This window comes from Eubalaena glacialis, chromosome 15, assembly GCF_028564815.1.
Source record: "Eubalaena glacialis isolate mEubGla1 chromosome 15, mEubGla1.1.hap2.+ XY, whole genome shotgun sequence".
NCBI lineage: Eukaryota > Metazoa > Chordata > Mammalia > Artiodactyla > Balaenidae > Eubalaena > Eubalaena glacialis.
In genome coordinates this window covers 61,279,176-61,297,527 of record NC_083730.1, presented here as the reverse complement: position 1 = coordinate 61,297,527, position 18,352 = coordinate 61,279,176, and the positions used below count along the sequence as shown (strand labels likewise).

At 40.6% G+C, this 18,352-nt stretch overlaps 2 protein-coding genes across 3 annotated transcripts in view; one reads left to right on the top strand and one right to left on the bottom strand.

Moving 5' to 3' along the window:
- LAMA1 (laminin subunit alpha 1) overlaps positions 1-18,352 on the top strand; it is a 149,987-nt gene that overhangs the window by 105,057 nt on the left and 26,578 nt on the right. For both annotated transcript variants that reach the window (XR_009697434.1, XM_061170462.1), the window contains exons 37-51: positions 972-1,182; positions 1,365-1,481; positions 1,598-1,761; positions 3,698-3,833; positions 4,338-4,431; positions 6,622-6,738; positions 8,227-8,409; positions 8,719-8,873; positions 10,219-10,362; positions 11,343-11,476; positions 12,327-12,477; positions 13,234-13,358; positions 16,231-16,381; positions 17,030-17,174; positions 17,663-17,804. Coding sequence is in view for 1 of the 2 variants with exons in the window: in XM_061170462.1 (XP_061026445.1) it covers positions 972-1,182; positions 1,365-1,481; positions 1,598-1,761; positions 3,698-3,833; positions 4,338-4,431; positions 6,622-6,738; positions 8,227-8,409; positions 8,719-8,873; positions 10,219-10,362; positions 11,343-11,476; positions 12,327-12,477; positions 13,234-13,358; positions 16,231-16,381; positions 17,030-17,174; positions 17,663-17,804 (2,169 nt within the window). In the remaining variant the exon portion in view is untranslated. The remainder of the gene's footprint in view (positions 1-971; positions 1,183-1,364; positions 1,482-1,597; positions 1,762-3,697; positions 3,834-4,337; positions 4,432-6,621; positions 6,739-8,226; positions 8,410-8,718; positions 8,874-10,218; positions 10,363-11,342; positions 11,477-12,326; positions 12,478-13,233; positions 13,359-16,230; positions 16,382-17,029; positions 17,175-17,662; positions 17,805-18,352) is intronic.
- LOC133075967 (collagen alpha-2(I) chain-like) overlaps positions 8,353-18,352 on the bottom strand; it is a 48,717-nt gene continuing 38,717 nt past the window's right edge. The window contains exon 3 of the mRNA XM_061170464.1: positions 8,353-8,503. The gene's annotated coding sequence lies outside the window, so the exon portion shown is untranslated. The remainder of the gene's footprint in view (positions 8,504-18,352) is intronic.

Here is an 18,352-nt window from a genome sequence, read left to right as displayed (position 1 = left end):
TATCATTTTTATAATCATTAAAAATCATAAGAATGTTCAAATAATTCCTGATGATGCTCTAATGATGTCAGAGTTCAAATATGTATCTTTGGAAAATGTTTTTTTGTGGTGTTTAGCCCAGCGATCTGATAATCTGTGAAAGCTAAGGGTGATTTACAAGGCATTTTTCCATGAAAATTTTCAAAGTTCTTCTGACAAATTGAAGCAAGAAGTTAATGGAATATATTCAACCACTGCAAAGTTCTGTAGTATGAAAATTGTATCATTCTATAGAGCTTTAAGTTTAAATTTGATTGAAATAGCAATTTATAAAGGAATAGGGGAAAATGTCTTTCTATTTCCTAAAGCTTGCTTTTATCAATGGTACAAATTATATCTTTATGGCAATTTGGATTTGAAAGTTTTTATAAAATCTGTTTTTTAACTAGCTGCAGAAAAACCTTTATATTGTATAAATACACTGGTAACTTGAGAGCAAATCACTGAAGAGTCTCCCTTCTTCAATTTCTGGCCATATTATAATGAAAGATTTCAGTTGCCGTCATTCACAGACTATGGTCCCAATTTTCTGAATCAAGATTCACTGAGATGGTTTCTTTTAATTCCATTACTAAAATATGTTAGTAAGTTTGTAAATAAGGAGAGTTTATTAAGGATAAAGTGTAAATCTGCCATACTAATAGCTGTCTTAGAAAAATTGTTTCCCTTTTTAAGAGATTACGAGGTACCACTTAGGACGTCACAAAGAAACTCAGAACGATTATGTAAAAGTCTCTTCCACTATCGGGGTCGGGGGGAGTGGTGGTGGGATGAATTGGGAGATTGGGATCGACATATATACACTAATATGTATAAAATGGATAACTCATAAGAACCTCCTGTATAAAAAAAAAGTTTCTTCCACGATCATTTCAATGATATGAGCTTTGTTGTTCATTTCTTACCATGTGAACTGTCTATTGTTTTCCCAGGGCTGCTGAAGATTTATTGTCACAAACTCAGAAAAATTACCAGAAACCACAGGAAGAGTTGGAGGTATTAAAAGAAGCAGCAAGCAGCCTCCTTTCAAGACACAACAGTAAAGTGCAGGCCGCAGAAGAGCTCCTGGGGGAAGCAGAGAGGAAGACCCAGGAAAGCGGTCGCCTGCTGCTCGCTGTCAGGGCCAACCTGCGAGAGTTCAACGTGAGTCTTACCAGCTCTCTCCCCATTAGAGCTGGTACCCAATTCTCCCATGTAAACGATACCAGTCTTAGCTTCTTAAAAAATGAGCCCCGAAGGCTAACTTCAGCACATAGTGTCAGGCACCGAGATTCAGAAGCCGACTTGCTTTTATGAAGCATCCTTAGAGGTGATTTTTGCTACAGGATAAAAAGCTGCGTGTTCAAGAAGAACAAAACTTGACATCAGTGCTAATCACCGAAGGAAGAGGGCTGCTTGATGCTGCCAGTGCACCTGCAAATGCTTCAGGAAAGGCTCTAGCAGTAAGTCCCAACTCAGCACAGCTGCAATACCCAAAGTTTCCAGAGAATCTTCCCACGTCTCAGATACATTGTTAAATAGTTGCACATGTAGTCACAATGTCGATTTCTCTATGTAGCAGTTAGAGCATCACCGGGATAAGCTGCTTCTATGGACTGCCAAAATCAGGCACCACGTAGATGACCTGGTCGTGCAGATGTCCAAAAGAAGAGCACTGGACCTTGTCTACAGAGCGGAGGACCATGCCACTGAGCTCCAGAGACTGGCAGGTGCTCTGGACAGGTGAGACCACACCTTGCAGGAATTCTCAGGTTGTGATCTGTGGATCAGAGAGGATAAGCATGGCTATTTTGATCACAGTGTTGAGTCAAATTCTTTTTTTGTCTAAAAATGAAGTCTTCTCTTTTATTTCCATGGCAAGGAGGATTTTCTCCCATGTCTGGTAACGTGGTTGACCATCAGCAGGACTGTATGATGGAAGAATGCAAACTGAACCAGATAGGAATGAAAACAAATATTGTGCTCTGATATCAAGCCATCGAGGCCTTATGTGTCTACCTGGTGCTCAGGACTTTATTGTTAGGTTGCATATGGACAGAACCAGATATTGATTGATTTATACATCTTGTCTTCTTGGACCTTGTGATCCGGCGGGCTTTATGCGTGGATGCAGGTTGTGGTTGCCCATCCTGGACCACTAGAAGTGTTGGGAATCTATTTTCCAACTCCTGAATGATACCATCTCCATTACCTTCTACTACCTGAAGGTCTACCATTGTACTATCATAATTTTAACATATATTTTTGGATATTTGTCAAATATATCCTCAGCTTGTTAAAAATACCTTTAAATGAGAAGCACAGCTTTAGGCCAGTGGTTCCCAAATTGTTGCAGCAATACCCTGGGGAACTTTAAAATACTGATGACTGTGTCCACTTGCCTCTCTCCCATCCCCCGAAGACTGTGGGATGTGAGCTGTACTTTTCCTTTTTTTTAAGATACTCAGGTGACCTAATGTGCAGCAAATGAGGGAATCGGGGTTTTAGGCCTTATCAGTGATTTACACAATATTGTTAGTTGGTACATTTGTTTCTTTAGAATCTGTTATAAATTATGAGTGGAAAAAGTCTGGACACGCTGGAATATGTCTGTTTCTGTGTGTTGGGTGTGTTTTGTGGAAGGAGAAAAATAAGTATTTTTCCAGTTTGAGGAATGCTGCCATAAAAGATTAGCTCACACAATGAAAGCAACTGAAAACGATGTATTGAATAACATAGACTATTGCTTAAATTATGTGCTGCATTGAGCACTACCGCCTATGTCTGCCATCGGAATCAGAAAATGGAATTAGATACTCAGTTCTTCTCCTTTCCTCATCTTTCATTGTTTCCCAAAAGAGAAAAGAATGTTCTGACTACAGGCATAGCTACAACAAAATCTTTATTACTTAGTATGAGTAGTAAAAGCAATTTGGTGTGATACGTAAAGTTAAATAACATTATTATCTTTTATTTATAAGTCACTGAATTTTGCCAGTGAAGTAGTAACAAGTAATAACTGCTGGTGTCTGGTTTGGGAATCACCCAACTCAATAACCTCGGGAAGAAGATGAAGTAGGTTACTCAGCAGGCAAAGATGTGTCAATTGTCAGATTTCATTTTGAAGCTAGGGTGAGCTGGATGAAATTGCACCGTTACCAGCTGGCAACTTCTTGAGTGATATGCCCACTTACAAGAGTAAAGTTCAGATGATTGAAATATTATCTGATGCTCCTCCAAAACCCCTAGTGAATTTCCTCAAATTGGTCCATACTATTTGAGCAATAAGATTCAGCATCCTCATATATGCTGAGGAAAGCTTTTTTTTTTTTTTTTTAATTAACTCGTGCCGTAGCAGGAGAGATTACAACCAATGCAAACATGCAGCGGCACCCCAGACACACGCAGGGGGTTTGAACAGAGATCAAAGAATGGATGGTTTAAAAGATGGGACACAGCAGTCATCTCTTCTTTGGATGTTAATTAAACAGCTGTTCTTAGTGTTATCACTTCTTAAGATTACTTTTGGAGTTAGAGGGGAATCCACATGTTGACATGAAATCCTGTCTTCCTCGTTGATGATAATTCTCTAAGGGGGAAGAAACTGGAAGGCTTTTAAGAATAGTGGGGTAGTTCAGTATAGTTGATCATAACATCTCTAAATATGTTGATTTCACAGTGGCCTTGGAAATGTTAGTCATGTGTCCCTAAATGCGACCAGTGCAACCCATGTCCATTCCAACATCCGGAGCCTGATTGAAGAATCAGAGAAGTTGGTGAAAGATGCTCTCAGGACTGGGAGCAAGGCGAGCATGGTAAGAAATGCCCTGGGGGCTTCCGTGTGTGCCTTCCTTTTCTGGGCACTGTGGGGCAGCGATCCTTCCCTGAGGTGCTTGAGCAGAGATGCACTGGCTTAAATTTATGCTTGGCAACATTCTTTTCTGGTGGGATCTGTTTAAGGCTTCTGTCATCATGTGATGTAAAGTTTTCATTTCCTAAGTCATAAATAATTCTTAGAACAAAAATGATAATGCTACTTGATATCCACTTGAGACAGATTTCTTACCCATGGTGAAGATCTTCATTTAACGGCTGGTTTTCGTGTTTATAGATTTTAAAATGGCTGTGTTCTTTCTCTTCAGCCACAAATTAGAACATATATTAAACATAAGATAGGACAGTTTAAATTGTCCCTGCCTGTTATCTGGCTGACTTCCTTGTTTGGAACTACACTGGAGGCTATTCTGATAGAATGGAGTTGCTTTCTGCACCTCCGCCCTGCCCTCCAGTTGCTATGTTTAAATTGTTCTGTTTTACAGGCCTCAGAATCTCTTGTTTCTAACGGGAAAGCGGCTCTCCAGCGCAGTGCTGAATTTCTAAAAGAAGGCAATAGCCTGAGCAGAAAGCATGGAGGTCAGTTTCCAGCTTGGACTGTGTTGATATCGGAGTGATTGTGGACACATCTCTGAACATACTTCCAGAACATTCATCTTTCCTGGAGCAATTTGAAGCTTAACATTTCTTTGTCACAATAATATTCCAGTTTCCTATCATAGACACATCATATAATTTTTATTTTAGTGATATCTCATTTAATGTGCAGTCCCCTCCAATCTTCCATAGACTCGATAAGCCTTCCGTGAGAACCAAAACCTCTACTCGCTACTTTAGTTCTTCACAGCGTTTGTCAGGTTACCTGTGATTTCATGTGCTTCTCTATTCATCCCTCAGGGTTTCACAGTCTCTTGAAGAGATGTATTATGTTTGATTCCTCTTGTGTCTTCTTCATAGGGCTAATGTAATGTTAGACTCGTGGTAGGTTCTTATTAAATAATTACTGAATTAAATCGTTATTGCTTTATCTATTTAAAAAAATACCTATGCAGTTTCATTTTTCCCAAGAGTTTCAGCAAGCAGTTTTGGCATATGTAAGAGTTATCCAATAAGCGTAACACAAAATGGCAGAAGAATCTGTTGTGTAAGAGAAACATACAAGTTTTATAATGTATAGTGGGGCTTCCCTGGTGGCGCAGTGGTTGAGAATCCGCCTGCCAATGCAGGGGACACGGGTTCCATCCCTGGTCTGGGAAGATCCCACATGCCGCGGAGCAACTAGGCCCGTGAGCCACAACTACTGAGCCTGCGCGTCTGGAGCCTGTGCTCCGCAACAAGAGAGGCCGCGATAGTGAGAGGTCCGCGCACCGCGATGAAGAGTGGCCCCCGCTTGCCGCAACTAGAGAAAGCCCTCGCACAGAAACGAAGACCCAACACAGCCAAAAATAAATAAGTATAACATATAGTGTACCTATCACCTTAATATACTCTAATACAACAAAAATATTGTCTTTTTCTATGGGAGTAAATAGTGGGCCATAAACAAGGCTCATACCCCTTAGACTACTTCCATGTCCAGTCCTGGACCCTTCCACAGCTGTCTGGGCCAAGGGCTTGGATAGGTGCATATTTTTTGTTTCTCTGTGAGTGGCACAATTTAGAATTTATGTTCATCTCACAATATAAAAAGTCCCTAATTCTCGATCATAAAGCTTTTTTTTTTTTAAGCAGATATTCATTTTAAATTATTATTTTATTTATTTTTGGCTGTGTTGGGTCTTAGTTTCTGTGCGAGGGCTTCCTCCAGTTGCGGCAAGCGGGGGCCACTCTTCATCGCAGTGCGTGGGCCTCTCACTATCGCGGCCTCTCTTGTTGCGGAGCACAGGCTCCAGACGCGCAGGCTCAGTAGTTGTGGCTTACGGGCCCAGTTGCTCCGCGGCATGTGGGATCCTCCCAGACCAGGGCCCGAACCCGTGTCCCCCGCATTGGCAGGCAGATTCTCAACCACTGCGCCACCAGGGAAGCCCCCCATAAAGCTTTAAACACAAACTCTAGCATCACTGTTGATGGGTGGTAGCTTTAGTTTACATAACTAAAGGTATTTTGTAGGCCACAAAATAGTGAACTTTCTGGCAATTAAAACTTTACGCAGAACCATCATGATCATCATGGATTTTATCAATAATTTATTTTTTAACCAGGCGTTCAGAATCCAAATGTGATTGTGTATTATGAACAGCAATTTTAAAAGTAAAAGCTTTGATCCAACAGCTTTGATCAAACATGAAGGAGGACGAGTTGAGTGCCTATTGGGTGGTCAGAAGGGAGCAGGAAAGTAGGGGAGGGACCCTGGCTGAGAAGCAGGTGGGGGACTGAGAAGAAGATTCCAGAGCAGGAGCCCGTGTTTGGGGTCTTACAACCTAGGGGACAAAGGTGGCCAAGATTTGGGTGTGGATAGGAAGTTAGTAAGTCTGATTAAGACTGAGTGACTTAAACACAGTTTTTCACCCGAGCTCTAATTAAATTGTACATGAATTTAGGAAGAAATATTAGTGAGAAGGGAAACAAAGTAGAAAAAATGATCAAGTAAGCCCCCAAACACACAATTTTTATAAAGAGTGGTGCTAAGTCTTGCTGGAAAAACTTTCAATATTTGGGGTCTCTGTAGAAAGCTGCTGATTTTATAGATGGGTCAGGAATGATAAAACTCTCATCTAGGCAACTTTTTAGGACTAGCCTAAAAGGGAACACTTTTTCCCCTTTGAATAGGTATCGCTTTGGAACTGAGTGAATTGAAAAATACTACAAAGAGATTTCAAGAGGATGCTGATAAAATTACTAAGCAGACCAATGAATCACTCTTGATACTTAGAGCAATTCCTGAAGGTAAGTGGAAAGGGGGTTCTTGATTTAATTAGTATCTTCTCGTTGCAAAACCCTTACACATGAGCATGAGGAAGACCTGCCTCAAGTCTGATGGAGACCCCTCACCGGAAATGAGGCCAAGATTGATAGAGGAATATGGTTTGGAAGTGAAGATCACTATGTTTTTTATAACATCAGAACACCTGCATTGAAGTAGTAGAATTATACCTGAAAAACAAAAGCCTTAGATTCTTTATGCTACCGTGTTAATTGCTTACTTTTAAAATGGGCCTGAGATGAAAGAAGGGCCATTCAAAGAAGCCAGGAAGTAAAGAAGCTGGAATGTTCCTGCTTTAGGGGGAAATGCTAGATTCATTACAAATGTGGGAAATTAGAGAATTCTTGCTTGGAAATTAAAGAAATCTTCCTTTGTGAGGCGATAAGCATTCTAAAATAGATCACTTTAATATTGATGGTTTGGAAATGCAGTGTTCATTAAAATTTTAAATAGGATAACTTTTAAAAAGTATAACAGGTGAGTTGTGCTGCGGTGATTTATTTATTTTACACTCCTTCAACCTTTTCTTTTTTCTTTATAAGATTATTTTAAAAGTCTTATAAGATAGCCAAACATCTCCAAAGTTCTTCTGTCTGCTGGTTCATCTTATAAGCATGAAAGTTACCGTGGGGAGCTGGACTTGCGGCGCTTTGGACTGACTTAAATCAATGGAACATTTTCTGATATGGAAATTTCTTTTTCTCTTATCTGTTTTTAAGGATACATGGTGTATGTTGATCAAGCACTCAAAAATAACTTTTTATTTGGAAGCAATTTCCAACTTGCCAAAAAGTTGCAAGAAGAGTAAAAAACACCTGCATACCCTTCATCCAGCTTCTTCTAGTGTTAATCTTTGCCCCGTTTGTGATTAAACACTTTAAAAATGAATACGAGTGCCTTTAAAAAAAAACATCAACCAGATTTTCTAGAATAACTGAATTCCACTTTATCTTTAGTGACTGTTTAGTTTTTACTGCACTGTTATTTCCAGCAGCCAGTTGATGTTGTGGGCAGGTACACTTCCTCTAGCCTAGGACACTTCCATGTCACCTACAGATTTAAATTCCCAAACCTTCTTATCTAGACGCAGAATGATTTGGAGACGGCGTTAATGACCATGAGAAGGGAGTGATAGGAAAGGGACCAAAGAAAGAAGTTTAGATTATTAACATGTAAGACGCTGAGCACATGGCATCTCGTCGTGTGTTGAAATCATATTTCAGTACAGAGGGTTGTCATCAAAAATATTTCATTCATCCGTAAAAGGAAGCAGTAGAGTGTATGATATGCAGCCTTAATATTGCCATTAAAAACAGAAGCCCCCTTTTGTGTTCAACAACCAGCAAAAAATTCTGTAACATGTGTCTGTGTAAAATTACATTTGTTGTGGTTTTATGGTTTTCTCTGTGTATAACCACCAGAATGCATGCTTGCGTATAAATTTATTTCAGGTGTCAGAGACAAAGGAGCCAAAATCAAAGAGCTGGCCACGTCTGCAAATCAGAGCGCTGTGAGCACGCTAAAGAACGTCGTGGGATTGGGCCAGAAGCTGCTGAATACGTCCACTGACCTGTCCAGGGTTAACGCCACGTTACGAGAAACAGACGAACTCCTCCGTGACTCCTCAGTGACCAGTAGGTCGTGGTCTCCCCTCCCATTAGGAAAGTCTGCGTCGAGCCGTTTGAGTTTGCCAAGGGCACAGTGGTGCCTTGTTCACAAACAGCAGTCCTAAAAAATAAAAATGCACCAACATCTGGATTTGCACTTATAAAAAGAGAAGGGCCTTGGGTGATGCCTTGTGCTGGTGCATTTTTCGTATATTTACCAAAATGTCAAGGATTTGATTATTAGGATATTCTAGTTTATCAAGTGCATTAGTAAGGACCAATTCATTTCTCTTGTTTCCTCCCTCCTGCCAACTTTCTCGCCACCTCATATTTTAGCTTTGTTAGCTGGAAGAAAAGTCAAAGATGTGGAAACACAAGCAAACCTTTTATTTGATCGGCTGAAGCCTTTGAAGATGTTAGAAGAGAACCTGAGCAGAAACCTATCAGAAATCAAACTGCTGATCAGCCAGGCCCGGAAGCAAGCAGCGTCTGTGAGTGCCCAGCACCCCTGCAGCTGAGGCTTCTGGAACTGCAAGTCCCAGAGGCCTCCTGTGCAAAGGGCCTTCGGTCACACTTTCTACTAACCAGCTCTCAGTAACCCCAGATTCCTCACAGCCTTGTCTCCAAGTATATTTAAAGCCTTGTCTTATATATATTTACCTAAGTCTATTTAAGTCTATTTAATTAGTCTCATTTTCTTTGAGTCCTGCTTTTTTTGATGTGTTTCAGAATGTTGTTAGCAAAGAGATCTCTGTGTCCTTATGGACATTTATCATCGTGGCCTAGATTTATAGATCTGCACCAATTAGCTAGATGGTGCAGAACACATTAGGTCTGAGTGTCAGCATCCCTGTAAGTCTCATTGGTTGCATATGGTGCAATTTCCATCATTTTACCAACTTTGTGTTCATAATCCAAGTACTCTTCAGAATGTTCATACAGTGTGGGCCTCATCTCTATGATTCTGACAAAACAGCTTGAATTGCATGAATGCTGCACAAATCCAGGTCACTAACTGCATAAAACACACAATTTGAGAGACTGTTTCCTGGCCGTCCTCGGCACATGGCATTGGCCGTGCGCTCAAGGAGAGGCATTTCAGGGAAATAAGACTTGAGAGAATATCATTTGTCATGCTCCTGGGGACCTATAGACAATAGATGTGACCTCTGGTCCAAAGAGTATCTTCGTGAAGTTTCTAGCCAAGAAAAAGGAGCTCTGGATTCTTTGATCCCTGAGTGACTTCACTTTGGGAAAAGGGCTGTAGGTTTACAAGAGCTCTGGTTTCCATCTGTTTTAGTTCCAGTCACCAAATAAATGTAAACCCAATGGATGGTTCCAAGTGCTCTGGTTAGTATAAACTTATAATCTTGAAGGTTAATATAAGGATTATATGCAAGTAATTACTTATCAGAGAAATATGTAAGTGAAATAATTGCTCTATAAATATTTGCTGAATAAGTAGATCAACCCTCCATTTATTCCATAAATGATCACCAAATGTCCTGTGTCAGCTATAAGATTCCAAGGTGATTTGGATAAGCTCCTTCTGTTTAAGGAATTAAACCTCACATGATAGAGTTCCCAACATAAAATTCCCTTTTAAAACCTGACTGACTTTTCCATATTAAAATATTTTACCAAATAAAATAAGTTTCAGCATCATCTGATTTTCACCTTATGAGACATGAAGCATTGTGCAGTATCCAGAGAGGAAACCTACTAGCAGTGACGATCTGGAACAGAATAGCACTGTTCAACTCCAGGCGTGCTGCCACCGTGGGGCCCTAAATGATTTTTAGGCACTTAGGGAACACTTCCCTTTTCCTTCTACAGATCAAAGTTGCTGTGTCTGCAGACAGAGACTGTATCCGGGCCTACCAGCCTCAGATTTCTTCTACCAACTATAACAGCTTAACACTAAATGTGAAGACGAGCGAACCTGACAACCTTCTCTTCTACCTGGGGAGCAGCACCAGTGTGAGTATGACCCGCAGAAGCGACGCCGAGTCTCTAAGGGACAGAGTGTATTTTCTGAATTGGTTAAAAAAAAATTGTGAAATCACTGATTCTTCTACGAGAACTAATCTTTTGCTAAACTGGTAACATTAGATTAAAAATAACCAAACTACAGAACTGAATGCCTGTGAAGAGAAGAGTGGCATTTATGAAAAGTACCTCCCTCTGCCATCTTAACTGTGAGCTGTGGGACAGAGCTTTTCTTAATGTCTCCTGTGACCTCTGAAGCCACGGAGTTGTGCTTTGGGTCTGTCGACCTGGGCGGCTGTTACCGGGAGTGGAGGCGTGCACCACAAGGGGCATATCAGAATCGTCAAGCTTCCCCCCAGGCTCTTCCACCCAGCGAGATTCCCAGGGTTCCCAGAGGGCACGTCGCCTATGGAAGACTATTGATTCATTTGACTGTGTCTTTGGGAACAGGTCAGAGCCCTTGGGTATGTTAGGGCAGAAAATATTAGCAAGCACAAATGCCATCTGAAATGTCTTCTTAAGATACAAGGTGCAAAGCACAGGTCAGTCCGTGATGTAGGATTTCATGGCTCCTGTCTTGCTGTACATCTCACATTCATGCATTGCCTTCTCAGACTGGGCAAACAAACAAGTGCAATGACTCCCTTCATGACCCCGGTAGAGGCTGGTAACCCCCAGCAAGTTTTCTTGGAGAACTTCATGGGAGGCTTCATGGAGGGCTACACTGGGCAAGGGTGGTGGGCGGTGATGGCCAACGGTGGCCACCATCTCCAGTACCAATACTCCAGGTCATGCTCCAGCTCCAGGGAGGGGAGTATTTAAAGACAAAAGACGATCGTTTTTGTTTCCTACTTTAAAAAATTTTTTAAAAATAGAGAAAATGCTGTAAGAACTCATCTTTTAAAGTGTTTTGGTAGTCATGCACACAGTCTGGCATGTGAACTCATCCCAACTCATGCCCTGCACCCCAGGCTGATTTCCTGGCAGTGGAGATGCGGCGAGGGAAAGTGGCCTTCCTCTGGGATTTGGGCTCCGGGTCCACACGTTTGGAATTTCCAGACTTCCCAATTGATGACAGCAAATGGCACAGTATCTATGTAACCAGGTAGCAGAGAAAGTTCTCTCTGAGCATCTCGCTTTTTTTTTTAACTGCATCTTATAAGTAATTACATGTTTGTAACATCATATAACAGTCTTTGAAATTTCTGGGAAGTCAGATTATAGTGAAAGAATACTTGGTTTAGATTAACTATAGAAATAATTTTTTTTCGTTATTACAGAAGAAATAAAGTTTGTTAGCAAAACCAACAATCAAAAGAAGAAAAAAGTTAAAAGTTTATGTTGCCTTTAGAATGTTAGGTCCAAGTCTGAGGCAGCCAACCCAGTGAAATGTTTGCGCCCCAGCAGAGGGGAGTAAAGTGCAGCGTGGTGGAGATGCCACGTGGCTGGCAGTGGTACAAGTAGGACAGAAGATGAGGGTACAAGTGGGGGATGCGTTTTCTCAAAATTCAGGCACGAAGCAAAATTCTTCCTTTTAAAGCCCCTCCCCAGAGGCAACTGCTGTTAAGCGGCTGTAGGTATAGCTTTCTTTTCACTTTTCTGTAATATCACAGTTGGTTGGTGATGGTGTGTTGTTGGAAATTTCTGATTTTTACTTTGTTATCTGAAAAAATGGGGTAATAATAAAGGCAGTAGACTGTTCCAAATATATTTAGTTCATTATCTGAAACTATTTTAAGCAAGGAGGTAACATGATGGAATTTATGTTTTAAAAAGAAATACTCCACAAGATTTTGGAGTGCAAACTAGGGGCGGGATGGGCAAGACTGGAAGCAGGGAGACCGGTTGGAGACGTGGGCAGAAGCAGATGGAGGCTGTGTGTGAAACAGATGTGTGTGTATGTGGACCAACTTGCAATTCTGCAGGTGCTCTTTTTGCAACTCTGTGACCCGTAGGTTTGGAAACATTGGTTCGTTGAGTGTAAAGGAAATGAGTGCATCTCAAAAGCCACCACCAAAAACAAGTAAATCCCCTGGAACAGCTAATGTTCTGGATGTAAACAATTCAACACTAATGTTTGTTGGAGGGCTTGGAGGACAGATCAAGGTAATCTTCTGAACGTTCATCTGAACAGTGCTGTTTGGCTGATTTTACCAATGTATAAAATGAATATGTTTAAATTTTTGAAAATATTCTAGGCAGATGAAGATTTTCCTGCTTCTATTATTTTGTTTAATGACAGTGCATCTGCAGAGTTGGGTTGGTTTTGTAAAGGATCATGCTTAATAGATAGCATAATGGAAAAGAAGCCAATGGTTCATTTTATTATTTGTTTTTTTCCCCCAATAATAAAAGAGGAAACTCAATATTCCACATGAATTTCTGTAAACTCCCTTTATCTCTATTCTGACTCTAGTGGTAGACTAATACTAATTAGCAGCTAGCAAAAGAGCCCATCGTATATATTTTATTACATCAGTTATTCTCTCACCCAATAAAGTTCAGTCACCTGGACTTGGTTCAGTGCTCTGAAATGAGAGTAAGGGTCCCAGTTCCCGGCAGGCCCTCACCACTGACCACATTCTCTGGGTCTCTTTCCTCATTAGTTAAAGGGCCTTCTCTCCAGTGACCCTAGTAACTGACATGACCTTTGAGATCTTGTCCTGCTGTCACTCATTCTAGGATTCCAATTCATAATTGGAAGGAAGTTCAGTGATTACAAACTGGTCGTTTTCCTGGATGTTGTTTCCTCAGAATTTGGATCTGTTAGATCTGAGCTCCCAAGGAGTTTTGTGCACTTAGAGAATATATTTCTTTTCACCAAATATACTTGGATTATGTTTGTTTGTTTGTTTACATTAGAAGTCTCCTGCTGTGAAGGTTACTCATTTTAAAGGCTGCATGGGAGAAGCCTTCTTGAATGGACAGTCGATTGGCCTATGGAACTATATTGAAAGGGAGGGGAAGTGCCATGGCTGCTTTGGAAGGTAACGTGTCCCATGAGTAACACATAAGATGCTAATATGCACAGTGACACTGTCCCGGGAGAAGGTTAGAGTTGCAGCATTTCCCAAACTCATTTGACCCTGAACTCTTTTTAAAAAGGAGCATTCCAGAGCTGCTTACGTTCCATAGAACATAATTTGCAAGTGCTGAAGTAGACACAAACAGGTGCTTTATACCTACATTTGTAAATGGATTAAACTGTCTTCAGTTTAGATAAGTGCCCCTACCTACTAGCCAAAAACTTTAGCTCAGTGAGTTAATAAACTACTTCTAGCAACGGAATCCATTTGAGCGGGCCAGTAATTAGAATTCATTGCGCTTTTTACCTTTGTGTGTAATTTTCCATTATTAAATCATTAGCATGGTCCATTGATGTCCTTTAGATTCAAAAAAATTTTTTCTTAATATAATCATTTACCTTTAACTTTGATTTATATTACCAAGTAAGCTAACCGATTTTTTTTTATTCCTCTTTGAATATACTTACACTTCTTTAACATGGTGTCAGCATATGTTTATAATTATGAACAATCTCTCAGATCCTTCAAGGATAGTATAAAATAAACCATTGATTCTAACAGTTCACATCTAAATATGGGAAAAAAACTTTCATTTAGTCAACAGGCCTTTATTCTTGTGTTAGTTTTGAGAGGCTGTTGCAATAGAGCATTGGCTGCACGGCTGACCTTGACCGGACAGTCATCTGTTTCTGGGCCCTCTGCTCGGTACTGGTGATGGCAACATCAGTCACCCAAGCTTATCTCCTCCAATGTCTCATGGTCTACGGAAAATTACCTAAAATGCTTTTTTGTGGTAACATAAAAAAGAGCTCTGCGCTGTAGGGGCAATAGTAGGTAGAGCATCCTGGGGTTGGGGCCCGAGTGATGCCTCCTCACTCACGTGACAGCTGCATGGAGTCTGACGGGTCCCCATCTCATGAGTGACAGCTTGGATCAGAGCAGTCTAGTCATTCTTCCAGGGTCACGGGGCTGAGAGCTGGGAGGGAGGGCATCTGCCCAGTCCTGCTGACCGCAGGGCTCCCCCCCGGCCCCCCATAAATGCTGGGCGCTGGAGGAGAGCCAGCCATGAAGTGCTGTCATTTGTCCCAGCCTCTTACCCAGGCAGGGGCCTGGAGCTGCCTTCCTGAGGCCCAGCTGGGGAAAGGCACGCGGGCCTCATGGTTATAGAACGGAAGTCTGACCCACAAGGGACGAGCCCCAGAAATGTGCCGGTGACCTGAGGGATGTCAGCCTTCTCAGGAGAATCGCATTCAGTCGTCATTTCCTTTGCATTCATCCCTCTTGGTGGCCACCTGACGTGGGCAGGCCCTGCTGAAGGAGAGAAGCCAGAAGCAAAGACTCAACCTTCCTGAGAACCGAGAACTCCTGAGCTCTGGGGAGGGAGAGGGCAGACGGATTTCTGGAATTTCATTTGAAACCTGGCTTTGCAATTTCTTGTGTGTGTTCTTGGGCAAGAACTTAATCTTTGAGGCTCAGCTTTTAATCGGCAAAATGGGACCCCACTAGGACCTCTGAACACAGTACAATACTCAGAGCTAAACCAGAGTGAACATTTGCTATGTACCAGGCACCGTTTAAAGAACTTTACATGTATTAAGTCATGTATAGCCCTTCCAGAGAGGTTCTAGTGTTACCCTTATTTTACAAATGAAGGAAATGAGACACAGAGGGGTTAGGTAACTTTTCTGAGGTCACACAGCTAGTAAGTTGGGGAGCTGGGATTTGAACCCTAGCAATCTGGTTCTAGAGTGTGTGTCCTTAGCTACATGAAACCGGTTGCCAAAAGATAAAGCAATGGAACATGCTTCTAGGAGGCCAAAGTTTTAAGGATTAAATAATTGAGAATTAGGCCACAGTTTGTTTATGCAGAGTGCATTTCCTTAAAGTTATACTTCCTTATAAGAGATCTCAAGAAATTTTTAGAAAAAGCAGGACTGTAGAAAGCTATAAATTTGAAACCTCAGGTTTTACAAAGCACTGCTACATTTTGTTTTGTTAATGGAAACAATTTCACTGTTGGGTTATTCTGTTCCTGGTTGGAGATGTGACACAGAGTGGTTATTACACCTTCAACTGGGAGAAGTGCAAATTCATACCCCAGAACACCCTAATCTAATTCACTCTCGAGCCCTATGACATTCCAGAAAAGTGCTTTTTGAACATAATAATATGTTCTAAGTACTTTGTACCTGAAGAGTGAATCAAGTCAGCTTTTTGAGATGTGGGGAAAACTGGAAAACACTTATCTAAGAAGTACTGGGGTCCATGGTATATAACTGCTGTAAGCTCATCCTGCAGATTTTTGAGATTCTTTTTTGTCAATGATATTTTTGTAAACTGATCCTTTTGGCACATTGATACATATTTGTTTTCCATCATTAGTCCAGTTTAGTTGAATTAGTTAAAAACGAGCATAAGGTGATACATGCCAATATAAAATTTATTCTGTAAGTGCTGGAATTAAGAAAGGACATTAAAGGAAACTAGACATTAAGGGACATCAAAGTCACATTAAAGGGAATTAGAACAAATGAAAATCTAGTCACTAAGTAGAACTATTTATAGCAGTAATCCATCCTTTGAGGGAATTTCTTTTTACTACAGTGAACACTGCCCACGTTAACTTTCGTTTCCTTACAAGGCAACTGGGTGCTTGTCTCGCATAATCTCATGGGGAGCATATTTTAAGATATTATGACTTATACTTGTTATCAAATTGTGGAAATAAATGCTGTATCACAAATTTTGTGAGGAAGAACTCAGTAAAAGTATCATGTGTTCTCTTTAACTACCTTCCTAAGAATAGATTGTATTTCACCTTCTCTCCTTGCAGCCCCCAAAATGAAGATGCTTCCTTCCATTTTGATGGGAGTGGGTATTCTGTCATGGAGAAGATGCTCCGGGCTACTGTGACGCAGATAATTATGCTTTTTAGTACCTTTTCACCTAATGGGCTGCTTCTCTACCTGGCTTCAAATGGCACCGTAAGAGTCTGTAGGGCCCTGCACCCTACTGTGTATATATAGTTGGATTGCTATGAGGATATTTATGTTTAATGATTGTTTTCTGAGCACATGCTAGTATAATATGTACGTATGTATGCCATACTAGTCCCCCATTTTAAATGATTTATCAGTACAAAATCATTGAAGAAAGTTTGGAAAATATAGAAGCATATCAAGTAGAAAATAGCTTCCTATCATTATAAATATCAGTTAAACATTTGTTATTAAATTTTGAGCTTGAATAAGACGTCTTGTTTTACTCACTGTGACCACCTTGTTTGAATTTCATCGCAGGAAGTTCATGTTCTTATTTTTATCTTGTGTGCTGCTGATTTTTCTCAATCTTCTAGTTTTATTTTTAGGATTGGCCCAGTTGTCAACCTAAATGAAAAATGTAGAGATTCCACTTCTCTTCTTGCATTGTAGATTTTGATGACCATGAGTTTATCTGACACATGTCTGTATATTATTCTAGAAAGCCTTTGTGGACACTTTTAATTTTGGACTGTTGGGCCAGATCCTGTTTTCTCAGTTTGACTGTAGGAGGTTTCCGCCATCCCTGACTTGGAGAGAAAGGAAATCTTGTGATAATAATGTAGCCTTGGGTAACTCTTTTCTTTTTTACAGAAAGACTTTTTATCCATCGACTTGGTCGACGGCAGAGTTAGAGTTACAGTTGACCTGGGTTCTGGGCCTCTTGCTCTTATTACCGACAGACGCTATAATAATGGAACCTGGTACAAAATTGCCTTCCAGCGAAACAGAAAGCAAGGTAAATGCACAGGTAGACAGACGGAATGTCGGTCGCCCTCATAGGAATAGAAATCTTTCCAAAGTCAGCAGTCTTTTTTTACTTTAGCTTTCTAGGTATTCTTAAATGATATTCTAATCAAAAGCCATTGTTTTCTTTGGAATACTAAGCATCAGGATTCACATTTTGCTGGAGGAATATTCTAATTCTCTTTGTCTATGGTTTCCAAATGCATTATTTAACGTTAAATGCTGAATTGGAATCAAGGATCAAATTGATTCTATTTTCTTTCACACACATACTGCTACCATTTAGCATGTATATTCTGGATTTATTGACTTTTGTAAAGAGGGTTTTCATTTGTCCTTTAACAGTCAAGAACATCCCCTGGTCAAATTTGCAGAATGTAAAAGAATATGCCTTTGTAAATGAACTTTGTTAGATGTCTGTGTTTACTTTATTGTAGAAAATGACTCATTTTCTTGTCTATTCCTCTTGATCTTCTCTAGGACTCCTAGCAGTTATTGATGCATATAACACCAGCTACAAAGAAACCAAGCAAGGGGAAACTCCAGGAGCATCTTCTGACCTCAATCGTCTAGATAAGGATCCAATTTATGTGGGTGGATTACCTAGGTCAAGAGTTGTAAGGTATGATACCACACTGCAGAATTTTCATGTCCCTAATTACCAACTGCCTTAGTTTCCGTAACAAAGTTCCACAGACTGGGCAGCTTAAACAACAGAAATGTGTTCTCTCACGGTTTTGGAGGCTACAGTTCCAAAATCAGGTGTCAGCAGGGCCGCTTCCTTCTGAGGATTGTGAGAAAGAATCTGTTCCATGCTTGTCTCTGAGCTTCTGGTAGCTTCAGGCATTCCTCAGCTTATAGGTGGCATTCTTTATCTGTGTGGACACGCTGTCTTCCCTCTGTGTGTGTCTCTCAGTGTCCAAATTTCCCCTTTTTATAAAGATACCAGTCATACTGGATTAGGACCTACCCTACTGACCTCACCTTAACTTGATTACAATTGTAAAGACCCTATTTTCAAATAAGGTCACATTCACAGGTACTGGGGGTTAGGACTTCAAAATCTTTTGGTCGGGGTGGGGAAACACAATTTAAGCCATAACGTTCTGTTTTGATTAGTATGCCATATAATTGGGAAGTAAAGAAAGCCTTCTGCAATAGAATTTATGA